Genomic DNA, 25,494 nt, shown 5'->3' with positions numbered 1-25,494 from the left:
ACATGCACACACAAACTACTGTTTGTCAAAACAAAGTTCATTAAGTAATGAACAGTATCCACAAGAACATTTTTCTTTGAAAATGACAGAAGAAAAATTTGACCCTTTTAAATCACAAAAGGCAAAATTGGTCTTTAATACTCTTTGAATTAGAGGGCTCTTGAGAGAATTCAAGTGCACAATTCCTAAATACTATGCCTTTCAAACTTTGCCCATATGACCTGTAAGTTTGTCAAGGCAAATCTCCCACACATCAAGAAGCATGGGGAAAATGGTTCTCATTTAAATAAGATACCAATAAGGCAGTCTCAAAATTAAATGTATTACTTCATGCCAAAAAAAATAAGAAATTTTGTCTTTTATAAATGCTTGTATCATTGCAAGACACCAGTCGCTGAGAACACAGAAATTAGACTGGGAACACTTTCATTAAAGAAGAGAACAGTGGCTCACGCCTGTAATCCCAGCACTTTGGGAGGTTGAGGCGGGTGGATCACCTGAGGTTGGGAGTTCAACACCAGCCTGACCAAAATGGAGAAACCTCATCTCTACTAAAAATACAAAAAATTAGCCAGGTGTGGTGGCGCATGCCTGTAATCCCAGCTACTCGGGAGACTGAGGCAGGAGAATCGCTAGAAACCGGGCGGAGGTTGTGGTGAGCCGAGACAGTGCCATTACTCTGCAGGCTGGACAACAAGAGCAAAACTCAATCTCAAAAAAAAAAAAAAAAAAAAAAAGAAGAAGAAGAGAATCCACCCTACAAACAACCCTACAAACAAGCCTGTCAGAAACTGCATAATTAGAAGTGATATCATTAAGAACATAATAATTAGAAGTCCATCTAAAGAGGCCAGCTACTTCTTCAGATTTTAAAAAACTAAAAACTTTTCATTATGGAAAATTTCAAATACAATATGAAAATAAGAGAGAAAAGTGTAATGAACCCCATGTACCCAAGACCCAGTTTCAAGCCATTATTCTCACACGGCCAACTTTGTTTCATTTGTATCTCCACACACTACCCACCAACCCATCTGAATTATTTTGGAAGAAATCCCAGACAACATATCATTCATTTCATGAGGAAATAATTCAGTATGTATTATTAAAGATAGATTATTTTAAAAAGAATACCCACAATATAATTTATTACACTTTGAAAAAAGTAACAATTCTTTCATATCAAGTCTGTAGTTAGTGCTGAAATATCCTCAACTGACTCATAATTTTTTTTTTTTTACAGTTTGTTTGAGTTTGGACTAAATAAGATCCATATATTGCAACTGACTGGTATGTCTTTTAAGGCATTTCTCATCTGTATGCCACATATAGTATGATTCTATTTATATAAAATGCTCAGAATAGGCAAATCCATAAAGATAGAAAGCAGATTAGGGGTTTTCAGGGGCTGGAAGGAGGAATGGGGAGTGATTGCTAGTGGGTAGAGTTTCATTTTAGGGTGACAGAAATATTCTGAAATTAGATAGTGATACTACCTTGTGAATATATTTAAAACCACTGAATTGTACCCTTTAAAAGAACAAATTTTATGATATGTATATTATATTTAAATGTAACAAAAAGAGAATCTGTGGAAAAATTAAATCAGCTCTAGGGATACCTATAGGTCTATTTGGCTCTTTCTAATCAAGATAGATGAATGTTGAATGTACTGATTTAATTATGTAACAGTGAACTAGTAAAACTAGTAAATATTCCCAACAGAAACTCAAACATATTATGGTTGCTATTGTAATTAATTCTAGAAAATTTTTACTTGCAAACAAAATGTGAGACAAATTGGCCTCTATACTATGTAGTTCACTACCTTAAAAATATTTTTTCATGCTTATTTCTATTTTATTAACCTTTTATTTCAATTCCCTGCCCCAAATGGAAAAATCAAGCCTCAAATGATTTACTCTGTCAAACTGGCATCTGTTCTCCCTTGTCCTTAATTTTTTCCATTTTAAATATTGAAACCATTTCTTCCCACTTTTTATTCTGAGATAAGTGTAGAGTCACATGCATTTGTAAGAAATACAGAGATGCTGTCTATCCTTCACCCAGCTTCCCCCAACGGTAACATTTGGGATAACTACATCAACATTGATATAATTCACCAACCTTTTTTAAACCTCATGTTTAAATATGCATTCATTTGTGTGTGTCTCTGTACATTTACTTCTAGGCAATTATTTCACATGTGCAGACTCGTGTGACCACTTTAACACCGAAGAGCCAACATAAAAAACAGTTCCATTATGAGGATCTCTTAAGGTAACTTTTTAGAGGCACAACCACCTCCCTTCCCCATCTCTTCCACTCCCTACCCACTGGCAACTACTAATCTGTTCTTCATCTTTATAATTTTGTTATCTCAAGAATGTTACATAAGTAGAAACATATAATACGTAGTCTTCTTTTTTTTTTTTAACTCACCATAATTCCCTCAGGATTCATCCAAGTAATTGTATCAACAGTTCATATTTTTTTTCTTTTTTAAAAAGACACGGGGTCCTGCTCTGTCACCTAGGCTGGAGTGCAGTGGCGTGATCACAGCTCACTGCAGTTTTGAATTCCTGGGCTCAAGTGATCTTCCCACCTCAGCCTCCTGAGAAGCTGGTTCTAGAGAGGTGCACTGTTACACCAGACTAAGTTAAAAAAAAAAAAAAAAAAAAAGTAAGAGAGGGATCACTATATTGCCAAGGCTAGTTTCAAACTCCTGGCCTCAGGCAATCCTCCGGCCTCGGGCAATCCTCCCACCTCAGTCTCCAGAGTAGGTGCAATTACAGGCCACTCAACTCCATACCTAGCTTTCATTCCTTTTTATAGCTGAGTAAATTTCCATGGAATATAATCACAGTTGTTTATCCATTCATCTACTGAAGGACATTTGGGCTGATTTCAGTTTGGGGCTATTATAACACCATGAGCTGCTATGAACATCTGTGTACAGGTTTCACGGTGAACATTAAGTTTTCATTTCTCTAGGATAAAAGCCCCCAAAATGCAATTGCTGGGTCATATGATAAGCACATGCTTAAAAAGTTCTTAATTTTGATGTAATCAAGCTTTTCTATTTTTGAAGCTTACCACTTATTGTGTCCTGTTTAAGAAATATTTGCCAAATCCCATATTGTACTGCATTCTCCCCTTTTTAACCTCCCTCACCTCTCCCTACTTCCCCTGCCCCCCACCCCATCTCTCACTATCCACTGATCACTCTCTGCCCTCAAATCAACTGCTCTGGGACTAATAATTCACTCTCTTTAATGGCTATATAACACATCAAGGTGTGTACGTCTAAAATACTATACCTTGGTTATCTTTTCTCCCAGTTTTCTTTCCCTGCTATGAACAACATTACAATAAGGTCCTTGCTTACATTTCTTTACATTCTGGTACTCTGATTTGTTTGGAATAGAATCTCAAGAGCGGTAATATCAGATTGAGGTGTATATGCATTTTTTAATTTTAATAGATATTTCTGGAAAGTCTGCCAATTCACATTTCCACAACCAGTCATCAGAGTACTCTTTGCCCTATACCCCCACCAACAATGAACTAACAGTTGGGATTTTTAAAGTTTGATGGAAGTAAAATTATTTTGTGCTATTCATCTGGTTTATATTTGCTTAATTTTAGTGAACTAGAGTTTCTTTTCATATATTTGTTGGCTGTTTGGATTTGCTGTGAATTGCATTTTAAAAATTTTATCTTATTTTCAATTTTGTTGAGTCATTTGCAGAGGTGCTTCATTGTACAACTTCAGGAATGCCATCAGTAGCCTTAATTATTAGGCCTTTCCTCATCAGTTTGTAAGCAATACTCAAAATCAAATTATAAATGGCAAAACATACAATTATCACAATTGAAATCAGGAAGTAGGAGTGGTCACTGTCATTGATTAACATTTTCTTGTAAAGGAGATGTTAAAATTAATCCCCTTTTCCCCTGGTGATATGACTGTTTTACTTAGAAAGCCTGAGAGACTGTGTTAACAAGAGTGAAGAAAATGTGCCCAAGATATTTATGTAAAAAGCAAGAATCTCTCTATTACATAGGGCAGGGATGGGGGTGGAGGTAGGGTGGGGTGGGGCGGAAGTGAAGCCTAAAAATAGGAAAAACATTCCTCTTTTACAATAAGAACATCATTATAAAAACACTTAGAATGAGGCCAGGTGCAGTGACTCACGACTCTAATCCCAACACTCAGAGACGCCGAGGTGGGCAGATTGCTTGAGCTCAGGAGTTTGAGACCAGCCTGGGCAACATAGTGAAACCCCATCTTTACTAAAAATACAAAAAAGTAGCCTGGCATGGTGGCACACGCCTGTGGGCTCAGCTACTTGGGAGGCTGAGGTAGGAGGATCTCTTGAACCCAGGGGGTGGAGGTTGCAGTGAGCCAAGATCGTCCCACTGCACTCCAGACCGAGTGACAGAGTGAGACCCTCTCTAAAAACAAAACAAAATAAACTTAGAAAATTTAACAAAAAAGACAAAGAGCTACAGAAATTAGACTATATAACCTTACTCAGGAACGTAAAACAAGACATGAAAAAATGGAAAGATATACTTCATCTCATAAAAGTGTCAATGGTCCCAAAATTTATATTTTAATTTAATGTAATTTCAGTTAGAATCCCAAAGGGGTTGGTTTTCATCAGAACTGGATAAAACAATATTACTCACAAGAATAAATGTTTGAAAATGACCATGGTCATTTCAAAAAGAATGCCGTAGGCATACTTGCTTTCCAGATCCAAAACATATAATAAAACTAATGTAATCAAGTCAACATAGATCCATGGAACAAAACACAAAATCCAAAAATACACCCCAATGAAATGTAACATATTTCTATGGTGTTTACCCATGATATACTATTACAATTTGAGGACAGAAAAATTGATTATTTATTAAGGGTGACAGTTCAAATAACCACTCATCTGGAAGAAAATAAACTTAAAACCCTATCTTATATCATTTTCAAAAATAAATTCAAGATGTATTACAGGCATATATGTAAAAATAAAATAAATATTGCCAAAAACTCTAAAAAACTACTACAAACCCATAATCTATAAGGGTTTTATAATTTTAAAAAATTGTATTGCTAACAAAAAAATTTTTAAATCACAGGCAGAGGGCATAAACCCTTATTGACAGAAAGAACCTATATGAATTTATAAAAAGAGGACAAAGGACAGAAATTCATTTTTAAAAAGTTTTTCAAGTAGTGATTTTTAAACAATTTTGAAGGTCATAGTTCTCAATGACAATATGGTTAAAACTAGGGACTCTCCGTCAGGCGCGGTGGCTCATGCCTGTAATCCCAGCACTTTGGGAGGTCGAGGCGGGCAGATCACGAGGTCAGAAAATCGAGACCATCCTGGCTAACACGGTGAAACCCTGTCTCTACTAAAAATACAAAAAATTAGCCGGGCGTGGTGGCAGGCATCTGTAGTCCCAGCTACTCGGGAGGCTGAAGCAGGAGAATTGCTTGAACCCAGGAGGCAGAGGTTGCAGTGAATAGAGGTCATGTCACTGCACTCCAGCCTCGGTGACAGAGCAAGACTCTGTCTCAAAACAAACAAAAAGCAAGCAAACAAAAAAAACTAGGGACTCTCTCCCCTCAACTTTCATTTTACAAAGAGGATTTTGCATATAATTTTGGGTGTTTCCCAGATCACCCCCCTCTCCAAGCCCATTCATTCCCTTCTTTTATATAAATGGAATCATACAATATGTGGCCTTTTTGGTCTGGCTTCTTTCACTTAGCACAATGTTTTCAAGATTCGTGGAACCCTGAGTAAGGATCACTGCTTTTCAGTCAAAATTCTCTTTTTCTAATTTGCCATTTTTTTGACAAAATAATTAAAACAGTTCCATTTAGAACTAACTTCTAATTATATATCATAATGTTTGTTAGCACATTAATAAATATAACCACTTATGAAAAAATTTTCAAAAATAAGGTATTTTGGCTCACACTTTTACTATGTTCTATTATATTACCAGAGGAAATCAGTTAAAAACTTGGGAGGCTGAGAAGTGCATTTCCAATCCTCTAATCACCCTTCTAAGTAACTGGCAGTCAAAGTATGCGGGCTGAGACATAATAAACTAGGTCCACTTTAATAACATTCTCATAAGTAAATCTGACACTTGGCATTACTAGATTCCCTGTCCCATAGAGGCCAAACTCAGCTGACACTTTCATTGATCAGCATTACCTACTCTGTCCCAAAGTGGAAGTCCTTTGCTAGCGTGAATGAAGTTTTTAGGACGCATAAGGTACACAGCAAGGATTAAAGATGTTTTCTTTTTTTAAAATATTGAGACAGGGTCTTGCTATGTTGCCCAGTCGGGGTCTGGAACTCCTAGCCTCAAGCGATCCTCCTGTCTTGGCCTCCCAAAGTGCTGGGATTACAGGCATGAGCTACCACACCTGGTCTCTATTTTTTAAAATAGTTCTTGATGTCTTTTTAAGGTTTATTTTTGCCAGAAAGAGTTTTAAAAAAAAAGTCAGGAAATATATTTACATTATCAATATTGATACTACTAGTATTGATAAAATGGCATTATTTATAGATGCTTTATTTGGAGTTGTATTAGAGGTATTCAAAATATTTGATGTTTTCTTCTTTGATGATTTCCTAGACCTGGTATAGGTCTTCATTTTTCAATTCAAATTGGTTGGAGTGCTGAAATAGATGATGAGACCAGAGATAGATGGTGAAACCATGTCTGGTCTCAGCAGAAAAGAGAAAGATGATCTAGCAGAGCTCTCTCAGCCCATGCCTTCAGAACAGGGTGGGTTCTGGTTGCCTGCATCATATGCAACCACAGAGTTCCATTCCTACCCTCACAGAGCACCATCATCTTCAGTATCCTTGGCTTCCCTTTATCTCTTCCCAAGTCTATCCTTGGATGCCCTTCCTTTGGAAACCCAGATACCGTTCCTTCACAAGAGGGCAGTTGGCAATGGTATAACTCAATTCAGATGAATGAGGCCCGATCAATCTTGGTATCTTAGCTACTAGTGACTGAATTTCATAACCCTAAATTATAAGTGGATTTCTCTGACCCATTAGAAGACAAATCCTAATGACTAAGAATTCTGTCCTTCCCTCCATGGGAAGAGATGAGAATCCAGATACCAAGATCTCATGCCCACTGTGCAAGAGCCCTTGATTTTGGAAAATGCCCTCAAGTTTAAACCTTTATACCATTTGTGAAGTCACATGTCAATGTAACTCTAGTAGAGTTGATTTTAAGTCTGCTCTTAAAAATAATCATATAAAAACATAAGTTATATGTTGGAAATACCCTGGTTTTAGTTAAGATACTTAAAAATGATACATAATTCTATAAATTTAAATGTACATAAAAATATAGTTTGGTATTCTTTGTTGTACCATTTATGCTGCAGACTGCTATAATTTCAAGAAGTGATATAAATAAAATAATGCACTTTAGGATATTTTCTATCTTTGAAATCTGAACATGAATCATTCACATAACCAAAAATTATATTTTTAAAAAGAAATACATGTCTAGTCTATCCTTCTAAAGTAACTGTTCTCTTAAATAAGCTATGATAGAAATAAAATCATTGCCAGTTAACGTTGAAAACATATATGTTTAAGAGTATTGTTTGAAAGCATATGCTATAAAATTATTTTAAAAAGCTATATAAATGAGAAGTTACTAATGTTCTGAAATCTGTTGTTTCTGCCACAGGTAAAAGCTTATTCAGGAATCCCCAAATTTGTATGACTGAATAAAAGACAACACAACATTATAGTACAAAAAAAAAAAAAGACAAAACTGGCCACACCCATTTAAAGTAGGAGAATCAATTTCCAGAGTTATTTGGCATAGAGAAAAATTCATTTCTACCAACTTGGATTTGATTCTCCTATAAGAATTTGATTTGTATGTACCCACATAAAATAAATATAACCAACAAAATCTACCAGGTCAGTCCTGACAGTCTTCTAAATTTTATATCTGTTATTTACTCATTAGCTGACTTGTAGCGAGGTCTGATTATTGAAACTGGAAAATATGATCCAGTTTTATTCAAAGACTTTATGCACTAAAAGGCATCTCCTCCCTGAAGAGTATCTTGAGTCAAAGAGAAAAATGTTTACTAAATTTTTCTGAGGTAGAACAAAATATTTTTAAAAGGCAGCTTTAAAACCTAAGAAGAATTTCATTAAAACTTACAAAAGCCACTATTTTTAATTAAAAATTATAAAATTCTTAGCTTCTCTTTCCTTGTCATGACACCCTTACAATGAACTATCTCTGATAGTTGGATTTCATTAATCTACATTCTGTTCATTTTGAAGAGGCTAGCCTCAGTATTTGGTTCCAAGGAATAAAAAAGACACTTAAAATGTGCGTAATCAACCCTGTACAGCAGGGGTCCCCAACTCCTGGACCACAGACCGATACCGGCCTGTGAGCCAAGCCGGCACAGCTTCATCTGAATTTACAGCCACTTCCCATCACTTACATTACCGCCTGAGCTCTGCCTCCTGTCAGATAAGAAGCAGCATTAGATTCTCATAGGAGCCAGAACCCTATTGTGAACTGTGAATGCCAGGGATGTAGGTTGTGTGCTCCTTATGAGAATCTAATGCCTAATGATCTGTCACTGTCTCCCATCACCCCCAGATGGGACTGTCTAGTTGCAGGAAAACAGGCTTAGAGCTCCCACTGATTCTACATTCTGGTGAGTTGTGTAATTATCTCATTATGAATTACAACCTAACAATATTAGGTTGATGCAAAAGTAATTGGGATTTTTGTCATTAAAAGTAATGGCAAAAATTGCAATTACTTTTGCACCAACCCACAATAGAAATAAAGTGCACAATAAATGTAATGCGCATGAATCATCCCTAAACTATCCCCCTACCACCATGATCTGTGGAAAACCTGTCTTCCATAAAAACCAGTCCCTGGTGCTGAAAAGGTTGGGGACTGCTGCTGTACAGTGTGCAGCAGCACACTGTACATTGTACACACATTGTATGTGTGTACAATGATCCCTAAGTATCCATAGGGGATTGGTTCCAGGATCCCCCACAACAACCTGCAGATAACAACATCCATGGTGCTCACTACACCCTTAAAATGGTGTAGTGTTTGCATATAACCTGCACATATCTTCCCATATAAGACATCTTGAGATTACTTATAATACCTAACACAATGTAAATACTATGTAAATAGTTGTTGCACTGTATTTTTAAATTTGTATTTTTTTATTTTTTATATATTTTTAATCCCTGAATATTTTCCATCTGTGGTTGGCTTAATCCTCTGATGAGGAACCTATGGATACTGAAGGCTGACTGTATTACTTTGTGTGGCAGGGGGTGGGGAAGGAGTTAAATATAGCTACTCAAGAAATCAGTATTCTAGAAATATAAAGTAATTGTAAGAAAGCTGTGAAAGGTAGTTAGGCATCTGAATTTACCAATGTTAAAAGAGCTTAAAAAAAAAACAACTTGTACTATTTTTTAAAACATCATATTGTGAATATTAAAACAATTTTCCTCCTCTGAATCAATTCATACATTTAATAAGAAATATTTATGAATGTTAAAGTGAGGAAAGCTTATAATTATCAGCCTAGGGTATCCTAGGGTATAGGAAGAAAGCACAATGTTTCCAGATGATCTGAATAAAAATGCTGATTTTTTACTTTAAAATAACAAAAATATAATAATTTATAACCAAAATACTTTTGCTTAAATTTTGATGATATCTAAAATATATAAACTTGCTTTAGTTTAATAAGATAAACACATACATTTTTCAGTGAAAGCAGCAAAATTATACTTTTGATATCTGAGTTCATCTCTTTATTAAGACCCCCAAGCATATTCTTCAATTTTGCTTCCTAATTACTTACAATATTGAGTTTTAGAAACTAGCAAAAATAAGTCATTGCTTTAAAGTATGAGACCTCTAAAAATCAATGCGTAAATGATGACTGTAGATCTAAACTGACATGGAAAGATAGTCATAATATTTTGATAAGTTAAAAAAAAAATAAAGAACAGCACATATAACTACACTTAGCCTATGCAAACCTAAATTTTCTAGCCATATCCTTCTGTGTATATGTACATAAAGAGGTGCAAGCAAAGAAGAGTGCCAGAATACTGGCAGTAGTTGTCAGTGTGGGCTATGAGTATAAAAATTCTGCTGGCCGCCTTCTACTTTTTTCTTGTATTGTTTCAAATAGTTTACAAGAAATATATACTATTTTGGTGATATATACAAAGTAGAGCTACTTTTGTTTTGAAAATATACGAAATGAAACATCTTTGAATGCTTTAAAATGTGGATTCACATTACTTTTTTATATGAGAAACTGATCAAGTTATCTTAACAAGTAAACTCAATTGTTATTTAAATTAAGATATTTTTTTAAAAACTAACCGAAAAAGTAGTCTTTTCCATGAAGAAAGGTACCTATGGTGCTAAATTTGGAATTTAGGATTTTTGTCATTAGCATCAGTCAAGTTGCTATAGATATTAAAAAATTTATTACCTACAAACTGACAAATTTAGAGGTTGCTATTAATCGAATTCTTAGGTAACAAAGAATACAAAATAAGTAACACAAATGACTGACTACTTGAGGTGATCTGAGTAGGTATATTATCTATTATTAAGAGAAGATTATTAAGAGGTTAAGAGAGATGTTAACAGCATCAGGAAAAAATGTCTTTTAAGTTCCAGGAAAAAAGCTCACATCCAAGAAATGTAAGGCAAATTTATTTCAGGTAATTTTCATTAACTAGGAACAAGGTTAAAAAGCCCATGCTATTTGCCTTAGCACTTGGCAGAAACAAACTGGGGAATGTGGCTTCTTTGGAGAGTCAGTGTCCAACCAAACACTCAACCTAACATCCATTCAGACTTTTTATTATGTCCAATAAAATAATAAAATCATAGCACCATAATAGCCTGGTGCTATGGTCCCATTAGGTCTTGCAACTTAATCAAAGCCAGCTTAAGTCTAATCAGACGAAACAGCTGTTTTAACAGTTGGGTTTTCCAAAATTAAAATATTCTATGCCTGACAGTGGCTAAGAACTCAACTGTTAAAACAGCTGCTCATGTTGCATTGAAAACCAAGTGTACATACAATTTTCCCTCTATTTACAACTGCTCTGAGATTCTTTCAGAATAGAAGTTCCCAAACTTCATACTGACATCTCCCAACCTGTTTAAGTTTTTTGTTTTTTGTTTTTTTGTTTTTTTTTTATTATTATACTTTAAGTTCTAGGGTACATGTGCACAACGTGCAGGTTTGTTACATATGTATACTTGTGCCATGTTGGTGTGCTGCACCCATCAACTTGTCAGCACCCATCAACTCGTCATTTACATCAGGTATAACTCCCAATGTCATCCCTCCCCCCTCCCCCCTTCCCATAATAGGCCCTGGTGTGTGATGTTCCCCTTCCAGAGTCCAAGTGATCTCATTGTTCAATTCCCACCTATGAGTGAGAACATGCGGTGTTTGGTTTTCTGTTCTTGTGATAGTTTGCTGAGAATGATGGTTTCCAGCTGCATCCATGTCCCTACAAAGGACACGAACTCATCCTTTTTTATGGCTGCATAGTATTCCATGGTATATATATGCCACATTTTCTTAATCCAGTCGTCAGTTTTATACTTGTATTGCCTCTACCTCTGACCTTCAGCCAATATTTCTGCCACCATCATCTTCTTGGTGTTTGCTCTTTGTCTCCATTATACTCTAAACTATCATTGCCAGCTGGTGGTTTTGTACTTCCTTCCTTAGAAACATCATCTGTGTGCTTTATACTTACTCCTCTATTGTCTGGAAAGTATTTTCACTTCCTCTGAAACAGGCAGTAACTCAGAGTCTCCAGGTTCTGCTAAGTGAAATATTATTTCTAATGACTTACACTAGTACTACTAAGGTTAAAGAAGGTAAAGGTAGGCCGGGCGCAGTGGCTCACACCTGTAATCCCAGCACTTTGGGAGGCTGAGGCGGGCAGATCACGAGGTCAGGAAATCAACACCATCCTGGCTAAAACGGTGAAACCCTGTCTCTACTAAAAATACAAAAAATTAGCCGGGTGTTGGGGCGGGTTCAAGACCAGCCTGGCCAACGTGGTGAAACCCCGTCTCTACTAAAAATACAAAAATTAGCTGGCCGTGGTGGTGGATGCCTGTAACCCCAGCTACTCGGGAGGCTGAGGCAGGAGAATCGCTTGAACCCAGGAGGTGGAGGTTACAGTGAACTGAGATCGCGCCATTGCACTCCAGTCTGGGCGACAAGAGCAAAACTCCATCTCAAAACAAAACAAAACAAAAATGACAACAACAACAACAACAACAACAAAATCTTAGCTCCCAGGATCTGTCTAAAAATAGATTTACTATAGGACCCAGACTCATTAAACCTGAACATACCTACAAAAAGGCTGAACATATTTCAAGATTACAAAATTTTTCCTGTAGCAGCTCCAGCTCTTCCGCTGGGTTATGTACGGAGAGATTCTGGCACATTAATCTCAGAAACAACCTCTCTCTCATGCCCCACATCTCAGTGGGAAAGGGCACAAGCCAAAGATACTTCAACAAGTGCAGATACCACAAATGAAAAGGTGCTCCCAGATCTTCTGCCAGGCAACACAGTCCTGGGGCAAGCTGACACTAATGGAGACACTGGAGTGCTCAGCCCTTGATTCTAGGGCTGGAAGTCATTTCAGTAAGTCATGTCAAAGCCTAAATTACAAGCACGGTAGAGTAAAATTTTCCTAATTAAAGGAGACTTTGAAATACTGGCTTTGCTGTCACTATTCTATTATCTTAATGTCAGGGGAGAGACCCCAAAGTTTCCTGACTTTATTTTCAAGTCAGTCTAGAGAACAGTGTTTGCTCTTCCAGCTTACAGTATTGTTAGGATCAGTTTTGCTTTACAGGGCTAAACATAGAAAAGTTTTCATTTTTAATAAGAGCTTAGATAAATAACCCTAAGTCCCAAAGGGCCTTGTTAAAGCAGCCTCATAAAAGTTTTAGACTTGCATATGAGTTTGAAAAAAAAAAAGTCTACCTAGCAGTTTGAGCTCCTGCTGATTTCTCTAGCCTTGGGGAAGTTATTGTTAAAATTCATATGTCTCGGTATTTCAGATGATTTAAATCGGTCTATTATGATAAATCACCATGAAGTACACCAAATGAAAGATGCTGTTCAAACAAAAATCTCAATTTTAAATACACAAAATACACACAATGCACCCATCCGTATGTTTAAATAGCATTAAGGTTCTGATACGTTACTCATGTAACCACATTTTATCCTCAGAGCCTAGGATGCAAAAACACATTTTGTACTAGGTGATCTATTTTCCCTTTCTTTTTGTAGGAGGTCATTTCAACACATTTTGACTCTACTCTGAAGAATGAAAGTCTATGTAGGAAAGTTCCAACAAAATTGGAAACTAAATCAGTTGGAATAACAAAATATACATAGTGGGTAATGTTAACATTTTATCTCCTCCCTTATAAGACCTGGGAAAATCAAAACTGAAACAGTATATTCAAAACGTGAGACAATGATTGCTAGCAGAACAGAATCTTATGTTCAACAATTGAACTCTAGAGAGGGCTTTTTAAAAGAGCCCCAATACCTAGCACATCATCCTGCAATATGGTAAGTGCTTAATACATACTTGCTAAATGATTTTTTCTAAATCATCATATAGATAATCCTTTGCAATTTTTATACCATTACAGGACCATTATCATTAGTGCTTCTCTGAACTTTGGGCCGGTAACCAGGAATTGCAACCCAACTCTGAAATTGTGTTAATTTTCTATGATAGAACCTTGGAGTAGACATTAACCTGAGAAGAATTTTGCTCCTCTGCAATATTCCTAACATGTGGCTCTCTGGTCTTTGTTGAAAAACTCCAATAACAGGGAAACTCACTGCCAGGAAGTTCTTTGAACTGAGTGAAATCTGCTCTTCAGAACCTGAGCCCTTCAGAAAACATCCAACAACATTTAACAGGTTCTTCTGATTTTTCTCTAAGCTAAACATTACCCAAGTTTCTTCCAACACTGATTTCTTATTTATTTTTATTTGTATAAATTTATGGGGTAAGATGCAATTTTGTTACATGGATATATTACATAGTGGTGAAGTCTAGATTTTTAGTGTATTCATCACCAAAATAATGGACACTGTACAAATCAAGTAATTTTTCATTACCCCCTCACACCCTTCCAACTCTCCAACATCTATCATTCCACACTCTATGTCCATGTGCACACATTATTTAGCTCCCAGTTGTAAGAACATGCAATATATGACTTCCTGTTTCTCAGTTGTCTCACTCAAGATAATGGCCCCCAGCTGTATCCATATTGCTGCAAAAGACATGGTTTCATTCTTTTTATGGCCAAAGAACATTCCTTTCTTTACATATACCACATTTTCTTTATCCAGCCATACAATGATGGACATTTAGGTTGACTATATATATTTGCTACTGTGAGTAGTGCTGGAATAAATACATAAATGAATGTATCTTTTTGATATAATGATTTATTTTCCTTTGGGTAAATACACAGTAGTGGGATTCCTAGACTGAATGGTAGTTCTATATTTGAGAATTCTCAATACTGTTTTCCATAGAAGTTGTACCAATTTACATTCCTACTAACATTGTACAAGTGTTCCCTTTGCTCTGGATCCTCATAAACATGTTCTTTTTTGACATTTTAATAGCCATTCTGACTGGTGTAAGATGATATCTCACTGTGGCTTTAATTTGCATTTTCCTGATGATTAGTGATGTTAAGCATTTTCTGGCATGTCTTTTGAAAATGGCCATTCATGTCCTTTGCCCACTTTTTAATGGAGTTATTTGGAGTTATTTGTTGCATTGGGTTTCTTGTAAATTCTGGATATTAGTCCTCTGTCAGTTGCATATTTTACAAATATTTTCTCCCCTTCTTCATGTTGTCTATTCACTAAGTTATTTCTTTTCCTGTACACAAGCTTTTTAGTTTAGTTAAGTCCTATTTGTCTATTTTTGTTTTGGTTGCTTGTGCTTTTGAGGGCTTAGTCATGAATTCTTTGCTTAGGCCAATGTCCAGAAGAGTTTTTCCTAAGTTTTCTTTTCATGTTTTTATAGTTTTAGGTCTTACATTTAAGTCTTTAATCTGTCTTGATTTTTATACAGTAAGAGAGGGTTTCATTCTTTGCATATGGATTTCCAATTTTCCCAGCACCATTTATTGAAAAGCGTGTCCTTTTCTCAGTGTATATTTTTGTCATCTTTGTCAAAAACCAGTTGACTATAGTTATATGACTTTTTATCTAGGTTCTCTATTCTCTCCCATTGGTGTATGTGTCTATTTTTATACCAGTACCATATCCCCACAGTGATTTCATATCATATGGATGAGTTTCCCTACTATTCCAGTTGCTTTTGTCAACATAGTGATCATTTATTAAAATAATCCTACCATGATCTTCTTCAGTGACAAATGGAAATTTGCATAGTACCTTATATGTTATCCAATTCTTTCACATAATTGTAAAATAGGGTTTCATTTTACAAACAAGGAAACTGAAGTTCAGGAGGTTAAATGAACATGCACATGTTTCTCCCAGAAAAGCCAGAACTCAAGTCCTGGCTCCCAAGTGTTTTCTGTCACACCTTTGAGGCTATCTTTTTAGCTGTAAAATAGGGGTAGTAATATTTACCCTTTAAGCTTCAAAGCTTTCTTGTGACTATCAAAGAAAGAATGCATGAACACAGCATAGAAGATAGGTTTTTATTACCAAGATCATTCATATGCAGAAAATTTCTGCTCTCTTACATAAATTCTGCACATAATTTATGAGGGTTCCAAGATAGCAGAATAGGAACAGCTCCAGGCTACAACTCCCAGCATGAGCAACACAGAAGATGGGGGATTCCGGCATTTCCAACTGATGTACCAGGTTCATCTCACTGGTACGTGTCGGACAGCAGGTGCAGCCCACCGAGTGAGAGCCGAAGCAGGGTGAGGCATCACCTCACCCAGGAAGCACAAGGGATAAGGGAATTCCCTTTCCTAGCCAAGGGAAACTGATACACAGCAACTGGAAAATCTGGCCACTCCCACCCTAATACTGTGTTTTTCCAAAGGTCTTAGCAAACAGCACACCAGGAGATTATATCCTGCGCCAGGCTCGAAGGGTCCCACACCCACGGAGCATCCCTCATTGCTAGCACAGCAGTCTGAGATCTCACCGCAAGGCAGCAGTGAGGCTGGGGGAGGGGCACCCACCATTGCTGAAGCTTGAGTAGGTAAACAAAGCGGCCTGGAAGCTCAAACTGGGTGGAGCCCACCTCAGCTCAAGAAGGCCTGCCTGCCTCTGTAGACTCCACCTCTGGGGACAGGGCATAGCCAAACAAAAGACAGCAGAAACCTCTGCAGATTTAAATGTCCCTGTCTGACAGCTTTGAAGAGGGTAGTGGTTCTCCCAGTACGGAATTTGAGATCTGAGAATGGACAGACTGCCTGCTCAAGTGGGTCCCTGACCTCCGAGTAGCATAACTGGGAAGCACCCCCAATTAGGGGCAGACTGACATCTCACACAGCCAGGTACCCCTCTGAGACGAAGCTTCCAGAGGAACGATCAGGCAGCAACATTTGCTGTTCAGCAATATTCACTCTTCTGCAGCCTCTGCTGCTGATACCCAGGCAAACAGGATCTGGAGTGGACCTCCAGCAAACTCCAACAGACCTGCAGCTGAGGGTCCTGACTGTTAGAGGGAAAACTAACAAACAGAAAGGACATCCACAGCAAAACCTCATCTGTACGTCACCATCATCAAAGACCAAAGGTAGACAAAAACACAAAGATGGGGAAAAAACAGAGCAGAAAAGCTGAAAATTCCAAAAATCAGAGCACCTCTCCCCCTCCAAAGGAATGCAGCTCTTCACCAGCAATGGAACAAAGCTGGATGGACAATGACTTTGACAAGTTGAGAGAGGAAGACTTCAGATGATCAAGCTTCTCTGAGCTAAAGGAGGAAGTTCCAACCCATCGCAAAGAAGCTAAAAACCATGAAAGAAGATTAGACGAGTGGCTAACTAGAATAACCAATGTAGGGAAGTCCTTAAATGACCTGATAGAACTGAAAACCATGGCAAGAGAACTACGTGACAAATGCAGAAGCTTCAGTAACTGATTTGATCAACTGGAAGAAAGGGTATCAGTGACTGAAGATCAAATGAAAGAAATGAAGTAAGAAGACAAGTTTAGAGAAAAAAGAATAAAAAGAAACGAACAAAGCCTCTAAGAAACATGGGACCATGTGAAAAGATCAAATCTACGTCTGATTGGTATACCTGAGAGTGATGAGGAAATTGGAACCAAGTTGGAAAACACTCTTCAGGAGATTATCCAGGAGAACTTCCCCAACGTAGCAAGGCAGGCCAACATTCAAATTCAGGAAATAGAGAGAATGCCACAAAGATACTCCTCAAGAAGAGCAACTCCAAGACACATAATTGTCAGATTCCCCAAAGTTGAAATGAAGGAAAAAATGTTAGGGGCAGCCAGAGAAAAAGGTCAGGTTACCCACAAAGGGAAGCCCATCAGACTAACAGCAGATCTCTCAGCAGAAACTCTCCAAGCCAGAAGAGAGTGGGGGCCAATATTCAACATTCTTAAAGGAAAGAATTTTTGACCCAGAATTTCATATTCAGCCAAACTAAGTTTCATAAGTGAAGGAGAAATAAAATCATTTACAGACAAGCAAATGCTGAGCGATTTTGTCACCACCAGGCCTGCCCTACAAGAGCTCCTGAAGGAAGCACTAAACATGGAAAGGAACAACCGGTACCACCCACTGCAAAACCATGCCAAAATGTAAACACCATCGAAGCTAGGAAGAAACTGCATCAACTAACGAGCAAAATAACCAGCTCACATCATAATGACAGTATCAAATTCACACATAACAATATTAACCTTAAATGTAAATGGGCAAAATGCTCCAATTAAAAGACACAGACTGGCAAATTGGGCAAAGAGTCAACAGTAAACAGTATGCTGTATTGAGGAGACCCATCTCACGTGCAGAGATACACATAGGCTCAAAATAAAGGGATGGAGGAAGATCTACCAAGCAAATGGAAAACAAAACAAGGCAGGGGTTGCAATCCTAGTCTGATAAAACAGATTTTAAACCAACAAAGATCAAAAGAGACAAAGAAGGCCATTACATAATGGTAAAGGGATCAGTTCGACAAGAAGAGCTAACTATCCTAAATACATAAGCACCCAATATAGGAGCACCCAGATTCATAAAGCAAGTCCTCAGAGACCTACAAAGAGACTTAGACTCCCACACAATAATAATGGGAGACTTTAACATCCCACTGTCAACTTAGACAGATCAAGACAAAAAGTTAACAAGGATATACAGGAATTGAACTCAGGTCTGCACCAAGCAGACCTAATAGACATCTACAGAACTCTCCATCCCAAATCAACAGAATATACATTCTTCCCAGCACCACATCACACCTATTCCAAAATTGACCACATAATTGGAAGTAAAGCACACCTCACCAAACGTAAAAGAACAAAATTATAACAAAATTATAACAAACTGTCTCTCAGACCACAGTGCAATCAAACTAGAACTCAGGACTAAGAAACTCAATCAAAACTGCTCAGCTACATGGAAACTGAACAACCTGCTCCTGTACTGGATACATAACGAAATGAAGGCAGAAATAAAGATGTTCTTTGAAACCAATGAGAACAAAGACACAACATACCAGAATCTCTGGGACACATTTAAAGTAGTGTGGAGAGGGAAGTTTATAGCACTAAATGCCCACAAGAGAAAGCAGGAAAGATCTAACATTGACACCCTAACATCACAATTAAAACAATTAGAAAAGCAAGAGCAAACACATTCAAAAGCTAGCAGAAGGCAAAAAATAACTAAGATCAGAGGAGGACTGAAGGAGATAGACACACAAAAAACCCTTCAAAAATCACTGAATCCAGGAGCTGGTTTTTTGAAAAGATCAACAAAATTGATAGACCACTAGCAAGACTAACAAAGAAGAAAAGAGAGAAGAATCAAACAGATGCAATAAAAAATGATAAAGGGGGTATCACCATCAAACCCACAGAAATACAAACTACCATCAGAGAATACTATAAACACCTCTATGCAAATAAACTAGAAAACCTAGAAGAAATGGATAAATTCCTGGACACATACACTCTCCCAAGACTAAACCAGGAAGAAGTTGAATCCCTGAATAGACCAATAACAGGCTCTGAAGTTGAGGCAATAATTAATAGCCTACCAACCAAAAAAAAATCCAAGACCAGACAGATTCACAGCCGAATTCTACCAGAGGTACAAGGGGGAGCTGGTATCATTCCTTCTGAAACTATTCCAATCAATAGAAAAAGAGGGAATCCTCCCTAACTCATTTTATGAGGCCAACATCATCCTGATACCAAAGCCCGGCAGAGACACAACAAAAAGAGAATTTTAGACCAATATCCCTGATGAACATCGATGCAAAAATCCTCAATAAAATACTGGCAAACCAAATCCAGCAGCACATCAAAAAACTTATCCACCATGATCAAGTGGGCTTCATCCCTGGGATGCAAGGCTGGTTCAACACATGCAAATCAATAAACATAATCCAGCATATAACAGAACCAAAGACAAAAACCACATGATTATCTCAATAGATGCAGAAAAGGCCTTTGACAAAATTCAACAGTCCTTCATGTTAAAAACTCTCAATAAATTCGGTATTGATGGAACGTATCTCAAAACAATAAGAGCTATTTATGACAAACCCACAGCCAATATCACACTTAATGGGCAAAAACTGGAAGCATTTCCTTTGAAAACTGGCACAAGACAGGGATACCCTCTCTCACCACTCCTATTCAACATAGTGTTGGAAGTTCTGGCTAGGGCAATCAGGCAAGAGAAAGAAATAAAGCGTATTTAATCAGGAAAAGAGGGAGTCAAATCGTTCCTGTTTGCTGATGACATGACTCTATATTTAGAAAACCCTATCGTCTCAGCCCAAAATCTCCTTAAGCTGATAAGCACTTTCAGCAAAATCTCAGGATACAAAATCAATGTGCAAAAATCAGAAGCATTCCTATACACCAGTAACAGACAAACAGAGAGCCAAATCATGAATGAACTCCCATTCACAACTGCTTGAAAGAGAATAAAATACCTAGGAATCCAACTTACTAGGGATGTGAAGGATCTCTTCAAGGAGAACTACCAACCACTGCTCAGTGAAATAAAAGAGGACACAAACAAATGGAAGAACATTCCATGCACATGGATAGGAAGAATCAATAGCATGAAAATGGCCATACTGCCCAAGGTAATTTACAAGATTCAATGCCATCCCCATTAAGCTACCAATGTCTTCCTTCACAGAATTGGAAAAAACTACTTTAAAGTTCACATGGAACCAAAAAAGAGCCCGCATTGCCAAGTCAATCCAAAGCCAAAAGAACAAAGCTGGAGGCATCATGCTACCTGACTTCAAACTATACTACAAGGCTACAGTAACCAAAACAGCATGGTACTGGTACCAAAACAGAGATATAGACCAATGGAACAGAACAGAGCTCTCAGAAATATTATCTCACATCTACAACCATCTGATCTTTGACAAACCTGACAAACACAAGAAATGGGGAAAGGATTCCCTATTTAATAAATGGTGCTGGGAAAACTGGCTAGCCATATGTAGAAAGCTGAAGCTGGATCCCTTCTTTACACCTCATACAAAAATTAATTCAAGATGGATTAGAGACTTAAATTTTAGACCTAAAGCCATAAAAACCCTAGAAGTAAACCTAGGCAATACCATAGGCATGGGCAAGGATTTCATGTCTAAAACACCAAAAGTAATGGCAACAAAAGCCAAAATTGACAAATGGGATCTAATTAAACTAAAGAGCTTCTGCACAGTAAAAGAAACTACCATCAGAGTGAACAGGCAACCTACAGAATGGGAGAAAATTTTTTGCAATCTCCTCATCTGACAAAGGGCTAATATTCCAGAACCTACAAAGAACTCAAACAAATTTACAAGAAAAAAACAAAACAACCCCATCAAAACGTGTGCAAAGGATATGAACAGACACTTCTCAAAAGAAGACTTATGCAGCCAACAGACAGATGAAAAAATGCTCATCATCACTAGCTATCAGAGAAATGCAAATCAAAAGCACAATGAGATACCATCTCACACCAGTTAGAATGGCGATCATTAAAAAGGAAACAACAGGTGCTGGAGAGGATGTGGAGAAATAGGAATACTTTTACACTGTTGGTGGAACTGTAAACTAGTTCAACCATTGGGGAAGACAGAGTGGCGATTCCTAAAGGATCTAGAACTAGAAATACCATTTGACCCAGCCATCCCATTACTGGGTATATACCCAAAGGATTATAAATCATGCTGCTATAAAGACACATGCACACGTATGTTTATTGTGGCACTATTCACAATAGCAAAGACTTGGAACTAACCCAAATGACCATCAATGACAGACTGGATTAAGAAAATGTGGCACATATGCAGCCATAAAAAAGGATGAGTTCATGTCCTTTGTAGGAACATGGATGCAGCTGGAAACCATCATTCTCAGCAAACCATTGCAAGAACAGAAAACCAAACGCCACATGTTCTCACTTATAGGTGGGAATTGAACAGTGAGAACACTTGGACACAGGAAGGGGAACATCACACACTGGGGCCTGTTTTGGGGTGGGGGAAGGGGGAAGGATGGCATTAGGAGATATACCTAATGTAAATGACGAGTTAATGGGTGCAGCACACCAACATGGCACATGTATACATATGTAACAAACCTGCACGTTGTGCACATGTACCCTAGAACTTAGAGTATAATAAAAAATAAATAAAATTTAAAAAAAGAATATAATTTATGAATGGGAGCCGTCCAAGTCACAGGTGTTATAATGTTACTGTTTTTCACCTTCAGAATGCAAAGCATATGGTAACTAAATGATCCAGTGGTATAACAAGACAAATGCCACCTATAAAGTAGTAGGAAAGTCACTCATCCTTTGAAGTCCTGAATTCAATGAAGAAAGCATTTTCCTAAAAAAAAAAAAAATTTTAAATTTATGCCTGTACTGGACTCCTAGTATTCGGTCATCTTTTAATTCCATTATGTTATACATTAATAGATTTCTTAGACTGGCCTGAGAACCTACTTGATGTTTACAATATAATTTCTCTGAGAGAACATTCTTCTAGTTCTAACAAATTGCCTTAGAAAAAACTTTTGGAATACACCCATTTATAAGTTGAGAAGAACCTTTAAAAAAAATCTGTTGCTAAAGCATGGTAGGATATTTAAAAATTATTCTCACTTTTCAAAGGGAATAAAGTAGTAATGCATATACATCTAGTTGAAGAATGGAGAGCTGATTTCCAATTCAAGTACATCTTACCATTTGCAGCTGCAGGAAAGCCACATTAAAACTAAGACTTGTTTCATTGGTGATTGTTTTCAAGAAAGATGAGGTAATAAGGAAATAGGCAGAGACCTATAATAAACTGCCCCTGTTTCTCAATGAAAATCATTTAACCCAATTTTAAAAAAGGTTTTATCAAAAATTTCAAACATATACAAAAGTATAAACCACAGTGTAATAAACAACTGTCCTCATCACCCAGCTTCATCAACGATCAATTCACAGCTAACTTGTTTCAGGTATATTCCCACCCATTACAGATATATTCCCACCCAATACTCTCAACCCCTGAATCTTTTTGAAGCAAATTCCACAAATACTATCATATCATCTATTATGCATAATACTTCAACATGTACTCTAAGAGAGACTTATCTTAAAATATCATATCCATATTATATCAAAAAAAATAACAATACCTTTGGCCTCATCAAATGTTCACATGTCCTCAACATTTTAACTTTCTGAATTTTATTTGAGATCCAAATAAGGTCCACATATTAATTGGTTGGTAAAGCCTATGTTTCTTTTAATCTGTAGGTTCTCCTTCCTTCTATCTTTTTTTCCTCCTGCTAATATTTTGCAGAAGAAACCAAGTTGATTGTCCTATAATTTTCCAATTTGGATTTTGCCAGTTGCAGCCTTATAGCATAATTTAACATATCCCTGTCCCCTGAATTTCCTAAAAACTGGTAGTTGGATCTAGAAGCTTGATCGGGTTTGCTATTTTGAAGACTACTTTATAGGTGGGGTTATACACTTCTGTCAGGAGGTATAGAATCACCACCCCACCCCATCTTTCCTTTTGTGATGTTAGTATCCAAAGATGATCATCACCAAGTTCCATTACTTCATGATGGTTCAGAAAATGGTTTTAGCCCAATTCTACGCTGTTTTCATTTGTCCACTGGAAGCTGCCTATGAAAAAACTTCCCCTAATCACATATTTGGTTACTCTGAGGCACAGCTCACAGAGGAAAAGCTAGATAAATGTTTGATTTTCTTCCTATTTATCTTCCAGGTTTCAAAGCTATGATGGTTCATAGCATTTTCCAAATGTAATGACCAATGAAATTTCTCTCTTTTTTTCTTTGTAAACAGGGTCTCACTCTGTTACCCAGGATCATGCAGTGGCATGATCATAGCTCACTGCAGCCTCAAACTCCTGGGCTCAAGTGATCCTCCTGCCTCAGCCTCCCAAAGTGCTGGGATTACAGGCATGAGCCATCATACCTGGCTGAAATGCATTTTTTGATCTTTTTTGGTATCATTATGAACTCATGGATATAAATATATATGTTGATTTATCCTTATTATCCTTACTGATGCTCAAATTCACCCATTTTTTGGCCAGTGAAGCCTATTCAAGTTGTCTCCTGAGTCCTTTTTGACATGACCCTAATAATGTTTGATAACTTCTTTTCTATTTAACAAGATATTACAAGCTCTTGTACACTACATGCTACATCCTGAGATCTACCCACTTCTGGTTGGATCCCTGGTTGTTTTCAGCAGGGAATGGTATTTAGAGACAAAATAATCTAAGCCCTACGGATGCACTGCCACTGGGTTAGTCAATACTTTTAGGCTTTTTCAGGGAATAGAGCTAAAAAGTAGTAGGTTTTTTAAAAGGTTAAAATAAATAATGTGCTCATTTTAATACTTCCATTCCAAATCCAGGACTAGACAGTTTTATTTAATCTCACCAATCTTGCATCTGTAATATTTTCTCTCTCTCATGCTAAAAACCCAGTTCTCATGACACCAACATAATTGCTCATTTGACTTATCCTAAAATCCACATACAACAGTCTCAGTTTATCACTACCACACTGTCACCAGTAATATGATTATGGAAAAAGTCTTAAGATGTTTTTGTAGTTTCTTTTGTCATTAGGATATATACTAAGAGAGATATACAGTCCAATGACTGTGTTTTAAAGTCTCTTGGAGCACTTCTTCATGTGTTTATGACACCAATGCTACATGCACTTAAGTTCATTTTTTTTCCCATTTCCTTTGGATTTTTAGAGATGGTTTAAATCATATTTAGCCTTATAACTATGTAAAATACATACTTGTTCCCAAGTCAAATCTATGAAATCAGATATATTTTTAAAAGCCTAACTTGTATCCTTGTTCTGTTCACTCTCTTTTCTTCTTTCCTTTATAAACAACTTTATTTAAATTTTATAGTTTAGCCTTTGATTTTTAAAATATAAGCAAATATGTTCATATTTTTATCATTCTTCAATAAACAATAGCACACTATACACTTTCTTCTTCACCAGAGTAGTATATACTGATATTCATCATTACTTTTTATAGTTGTATGGTTAATTGCAAGAATATAATTTATTCAGCCAGCTCCCTACTGATGAACATTTGGGTTATTTGATTCATTCATTCACTCATTCATTCATTTTATAAATCGTGCTCAAATTAATAGTTGTATGCATGTGTCCTTTAATTTCTATCCAATGATTTGTCCCTAAAATAATTAATAGAAATGGAATTGCTCCATCAAAAAGTAAATGCACTTGTAATTTTTGCCAAATTTTCCTCCATAAAGATTGTACCATTTTGTATATCTACCAAAGTATGAGATTTCCCATTTCTCACAGTTTCACCAAAAAAATATGTTGTCAAACTTTTGGATTTCTGCCAATCTAATAAAGCCCAGGAGAGTTTTATTTACATTTCTTATTAGGAGTGAGGGTGGATATATTTTTATATGTTTAAGAGTTCTTTTCATTTCTTTTCCGATGAAGTATCTGTGAATATTTCTACTCCATTTTTCTATGGGGTTGTTAGCCTTCTTCTTCTTTATTTGTAGATTTTTATAAACTGGGGATATTAGCCTTGGTCTCTGGTTGATATTATAAAG

The 25,494-nt window shown here is 36.8% G+C and overlaps 1 protein-coding gene across 9 annotated transcripts in view; it reads right to left on the bottom strand.

Moving 5' to 3' along the window:
- The window catches only part of UBE3D (ubiquitin protein ligase E3D), a 179,844-nt gene that overhangs the window by 74,729 nt on the left and 79,621 nt on the right, over window positions 1–25,494 (bottom strand). Inside the window, exon 9 of one of the 9 annotated variants that reach the window (XM_028847394.2) lies at window positions 22,081–22,227. The exons of the other annotated variants lie outside the window; for them this stretch is intronic. Coding sequence (XP_028703227.1) covers window positions 22,164–22,227 — 64 coding nt within the window. The 3' untranslated portion in view covers window positions 22,081–22,163. Of the gene's footprint in view, window positions 1–22,080; window positions 22,228–25,494 lie in introns of those variants that run through there. 9 annotated transcript variants of the gene reach the window in all.

This window comes from Macaca mulatta, chromosome 4 (assembly GCF_049350105.2).
Source record: "Macaca mulatta isolate MMU2019108-1 chromosome 4, T2T-MMU8v2.0, whole genome shotgun sequence".
Taxonomy (NCBI): Eukaryota; Metazoa; Chordata; class Mammalia; order Primates; family Cercopithecidae; genus Macaca; species Macaca mulatta.
This window is presented reverse-complemented; position numbering and strand designations above follow the sequence as displayed.